The sequence below is a fragment of the Orycteropus afer genome, unplaced genomic scaffold (genome assembly GCF_000298275.1).
Source record: "Orycteropus afer afer isolate SDZICR_OR568_19922 unplaced genomic scaffold, OryAfe1.0 scaffold00110, whole genome shotgun sequence".
Taxonomy (NCBI): Eukaryota; Metazoa; Chordata; class Mammalia; order Tubulidentata; family Orycteropodidae; genus Orycteropus; species Orycteropus afer.
Window position 1 is genome coordinate 649,354 of NW_006921697.1, and position 5,856 is coordinate 655,209.

Here is a 5,856-nt window from a genome sequence, read left to right on the forward strand (position 1 = left end):
GTTCCCCTCCCCTTTTTTGTTTTTAGAATAACAGCCTCCTGGTCTATGTACAGGTCTCTCATGAGCACAATCCAGTGCACTGGAATTCCTACTCCTCACAATATAATGCATGGAATCAAATGTTTTTGGATAATCAATAAAACACAAGTAAACATCTTTCCAGTATTCTTTGTTTTCAGCCAAGATCCATCTGACATCAACAATGATAGCCCTCATTCCACATCCTCTTCTGAACCCAGCTTGCATTTCTGAAAGATCCATGTCAATTTATTGCTGTGACCATTTTTAATTATCTTCAGCAAAATTTTATTTGTGTGTGATATTAATGATATTGTTTGATAGTTTCCACATTCTGTGGGATCACATTTCTTTGGAATAGGTACAGATATGGATCTCTTCCAGTCAGTTGGCCAGGTGGCTGTCTTCTTAATTACATGGCATAGATGAAAGTAGTGGCTTCAGCATGGTATCTGTTTGTTGAAACATCTCAATGGGCATTCCATCAATTCCTGAAGGCCTTTTTTTTTTTGCCAATTCTTTCAGTATAGCTTGGACTTCTTCCTTCAATATCATTGGAAATAGCTGAACATCAATCAATTTTTTTTTTTGTACAGTGACTCAGTGTATTCCTTTCATCTTCTTTTGTTACTACCTGTATCATTGAATATTTTGCCCCTAGAATCCTTACATATTGTAACTTGAGGCTTGAATTTTTTTCTTCAGCACTTTCAGCTTGAGAAATGCTGAGTGTGTTTTTCCCTTTTGTTTTTCTAACTCTAGGTCTTTGCACATTTCCTTATAATAATTCACTTGGTCTTCTCTCTTCTGGCAGTTTACCATACTGTAGGGGCTTGCATGTTTCTGTGAGTATAGAGGCTATGCCACCATTATTTCAAACACCAGCAGAGTCACCAAGGTGGACAGGTTTCAGTAGAGCTTCCAGATTAAGACAGACTGGGAAGTAGGAAGAGGCTATCCACTTCTCAAATAATAGGCCAGTGAAAACCTTATGAATAGCAGTGAAACACTGATATATTACTGGAAAATTTTATGAGTAGCCCTGCAACATTGTCTGATGTAGTGTCATTAGATGATTCCCTCGAGTTGGAAGGAAATCAAAATATGACTGAGTAAGAGCTGTCTCCTCAAAGTAGAGTCAACCTTAATAACATGGATGGAGTAAAGCTCTCAGGATCTTAATTTGCTAATGGGACAAGACTCAAAAAGAAAAGAAACAGCTGCAAAAATCTATTAAGTACTGGAATGTGGGAATGTATGAAGTATGAATCTTGGAAAATTGGAAGTGGTCAAAACTGAAATGGAGTACATAAAGATTGATATTCTAGGCATTAATGACCTGAAATTGACTGGTATTGACCATTTTGAATCAGACATATTATCTACTATTCTGGGAATGACAAATTGAAGAGTAATGGCATTGCATTCATCATTACAAAGAATGTTTTAAGATCTGTCCTGCAGTGCAGTGCTGTTAGTGATAGGATAATATCCACATGCTTACATGAAAGACCAGTTAATACTAAACTCATTGCCATTGAGTTGATTCTGACTCATAGCAAACCTCTTTGGGTTTCTGAGGTGGTAAATCTTTATGGAAATAGATTGCCCAGTCTTCCTTCCATGGAGTGGCTGGTGGGTTTGAACCACCAACTTTCTGGTTAGAGGTTAAATGCCTTAGGCAATAAGCCACCAGAGCTCCTTAGTTAACACTACTATTATTCAAATTTCACACCAACCACCAAAACCAAAGATAAGGAAATTGAAGTTTTTCACCAACTTCTGCAGTCTGAAATTGACCATATAAGCAATCAAAATGTGCTGATGATTACTGGTGATTGGAATGCAAAAGTTGGAAACAAAGAAGAATCATGAGTAGTTGGAAAATATGATTTTGGTGATGGAAATGACACTGGTGATTGCATGAGAGAGTTTTGGAAGACCATTGACTTATTCATTGCAAATACCTTTTTCAACAAGATAAATAGCAGCTATACATGTTGACCTTGCTAGATGAAATACACAGGAATCAGATCGACTACATCTGTGGAAAGAGGCAATGGAGAAGCTCGGTATTTTCAGCTAAAACAAGACCAGGAGCTGACTATGAAACAGACCATTAATACCTCATACGCAAATTCAAATTGAAGCTGAAGAAAATTAAAACAAATCCACAAGAGCCAAATATGACCTTTATTATATTCCACTTGAGTTGAGAGATCATCTGAAGAATAAATTTGACACAATGCACACCAATAACCAAAAACCAGATGAGTTGTGGGGTGATATCAAGAACATCATACTTGAAAAAAATAAAAGATAATTAAAAAAGACAGGAAAAGAAGGACAGACTAAAACAGATGTCAGAAGAAATTAAAACTTGCTCTTGAATGGAGAGTAGCTAAGCAAATAGAAAGAATGACAAGATAAAAGAGCTGAACAGAATATCATGAGTATATGCAAAGTTGTTTAAAAATCACTTGGATAAAACCTTAAGAAATATGGACTCATATAATAATGACATTATCTATTGAATTATATCTTCTAATTAAGTCAAAGAGAAGGTCTCAATTTAGTGTTGTTTCAAATTTGATGACTGGAATTAGATGATTTCATTGTTTGTTCTCTTTCCAATCCCTGTTCTATGAATATGTTCATATATGAGTTATATCAGTCAAGGTTCTACAGAACAAATATGATGGACATCTATCTATCTGTGTATGTATGTACATATGTATGTATGTATGTATCTATGTATCTATAAGAGAGGAGCTCTGGTAGCGTAGTGCCTAAGACATTTGACTGCTAACCAGAAGGCTGGCAGTTCAAACCCATGAGCTACTCTTTGGAAGGAAGATTGAGCAATCTTCTTCTGTAGTAGTAATGCTTCAGAAACCCAAGGAAAGGTCTCTGTGAGTCAGATCTGACTTGAAGTCTGTGAGGTCTATAAGAGAGACCTGGAGAGATAAAGAGTGAGGCCTAATGTTGCAATGGTTAAGTGCTTTCCCGCTAATGGAGAGTTCAAAAGGTCAGCTGGGTTGTTGGAACACACTTGCTGCTCTGTGATAGAAAAGACCTAGTAATTTTCTCCCATAAAAATTTCAGCCTAATTTACCCCATGGGGCAGTTCTACTCTATCCTTTTGGGTCCTTATGTGTCAGAATTGACTCGCTGACACCTGACAACAAAAGTAACAACAGACACAGACACACACATATATGTGTGTGTTTGTATATACATATATATATATATATAGAGAGAGAGAGAGAGAGAGAGAGAAAGAGATAATGACGGGAGTGACAGAGAGCCAGAGAATGACAGACAGAAACAAAGAGAGTGATTTACTTTAAGGAAATAGCTCATGCTATTATGCTGGCTGGCAAATCCAAAATCCAAAATCCATAGGGGAGGTCAGTACTGGAAACTTGAACAAGAAATGGAATGGAGAGGATTGTAGTTACCCTTTCAGGAATATTACTGTATACTAGTAAAACACATAATTGATAAGTTCTTTCCTCCTCGGAAGGAAGGTTGAGCAATCTACTTCCTCAGTGAAACCACTTTGGAAATCCAAGGAGGGGTCACTATGAGTCAGATCTGACTTGATGGCAGTGAGTTTGGTTTGGTTTGAGACCTCTTCCATGTAACATCCTAAAATAAATGTTGACAATATATTTAAACAATATCTGGTCTATGGGCTGCAAAATTATCAGTTATCCCTTAGTTTTCACATACTATAATCCAAAATTAAGTATGCCCACAGTTTCTTGAATGGAGAACTTGACAGAATAGCACAGCAGAAGATTTTGTGGCCTGAGATTCAAGAAATGAAGATTCTTCTCTCACCCAATCAATTTGGTGGTGCTATTGAAATGACTAAGAGCCCTGGTGGTGCAGAAAAAAAAAAAGCAGAAAAAAACCAAAATCCAGCATGCATAGAACTTCTTAATCCTATTGCTCTAGAGCGCTCCAATGGTGAAGTGCCTAAGGCATTTGACTGCTAACCAGAAGGCTGGCAGTTCAAACCCACCAGCCACTCCTCAGAAGAAAGGTTAGGCAACCTACTTTCGTAGTGATACTGCCTCGGAAACCCAAACAGGGGTTGTATGAGTCAGATCTGACTTGAGGGCAATGGGTTTTCAAAGACCACATACAAAAAAAAAAAAAAAAAAGCATGCAAGTTTTATTTATTTTCTTAAAGGGGGATTGCAACTTATTGAATCTATCTGCATTATTGGTGAAAGCAATACCAACTCTTGAACTAGATAATTTGTACTGAAGACTGAATCTGCATTGCAATTAGTACCCAGAAACAAAAAATATGATTTGTTGAGTGGAAAAGCAATATGCTCTGTAAACTTTCATCCAAATAAAAATTTAAAAGAAAAAAAAGTTAAAGACTGGTGAATCCCTGAGACTATGAACCGAATTCACTCTTTGGGTCTGGAATTGTACTCATTCCCGTGGCTTAACTCTCAGCCAAACTGTAGAGAAGCCTATAAGATGAACTATACCAGTGAGATGCATTTCTTACAGTCAACCATAGGAGATCAGAAGGGCAGCATTGGCACAGGAGGAAGCTAGGCTGGCAGAAAAACATAAGTAAGGACACAGGGATGGGCTAACCACAGGAAGGATGTAGGAGAGCTGTTACATTGTGGGGATTGTAATCAGTGTTGAAAAACAAAATGTGTATGTAAAATGAATCCTCGGAAGGCAGATGGAGCAATCTACTTCCATAGAGATACTGCCTCAGAAACACAAGGAGGGATCACTCTGAGTCAGATCTGACTCGATGTCAGTGAGAATTGAGTTTATATATATATATATATGTATATATATATATATATAATATAAATGTATGGAATGAAGATCATTTCTTCTTAAAGCATACTATGAAAGACAATGAGGACTTGTATTCAGTTCATATCTTCTTTTTCTATTGCAGCAAAACTGAAGAAGATAAAAAGAATAACAATGGCAAGGAAGAAAAGGAGAAAGCTGTACCCGAAAAAGTTAAGAGAGAAGCAGTGCAGGTAGTTTGTTTCAGATTGGCACAACCTAGTAAATGTTCTATGATCTGTCTCTCTATAAGACTCCTACTCCTCCTCCTCATCCCAGCAACCACAGTGGCTTTAAAAATTGACATGTTATTAGCTCATCATGTGTAGTACGACCTCCTCTCACTTAGTATTTTAACTCTAAGTCAGATCTAATTGTTTAGGTATTAGAGAGTAGTTCAGTGACCCTTTGTGAATGATAATACTCCAAGAAAGAAGAGTATACAGACTGTCATTTTACTGCCTGAATGTAAATCACTAGGAGAGGTTCAGATTTTTTTCTATACTTTGTTGTACAAGGGATATTTAGCTAAAAAAAATCTAAGTTTTGGTCCCAATTTAACCCCAGCTCAGTGAGATTTTTGGAAAAGTTACATTAAGAACACCTTTAAGCCTTTGGTTCCCAATGTATAAAATTTTACATGATGATAATAATGATGAGTATGATGATGATAGTAATGGTGAAAGCTACTAATAATTTAATTGCTATTATATGCCAGCCACCACTCATCTGTCACTCTGTCATACTGTGGTGGCTTGCATGTTTCTGTATGGCTGGAAACTATGTCACTGGTATTTCAAATACCAGCAGGGTCACCTATAGTGGACAGGTTTCAGCAGAGCTTCCAGACAAAGACGGACTTGGAAGAAGGAAGGAGCATCCACTTCTCCAAGAATTGGCCAGGGAAAACCTTATGAATATCAGTGAAACACTGTCTGATATGTTACTGGAAAACTTTACAAATAGCCCTGAAACATCATTTGATATAGTGCTGGA

General features: G+C 37.1%; 1 protein-coding gene across 1 annotated transcript in view; it reads left to right on the forward strand.

Moving 5' to 3' along the window:
* The window catches only part of SPINK5 (serine peptidase inhibitor Kazal type 5), a 106,460-nt gene that overhangs the window by 73,702 nt on the left and 26,902 nt on the right, over positions 1-5,856 (forward strand). Inside the window, exon 18 of the mRNA XM_007943647.1 lies at positions 4,967-5,054. Coding sequence (XP_007941838.1) covers positions 4,967-5,054 — 88 coding nt within the window. The remainder of the gene's footprint in view (positions 1-4,966; positions 5,055-5,856) is intronic.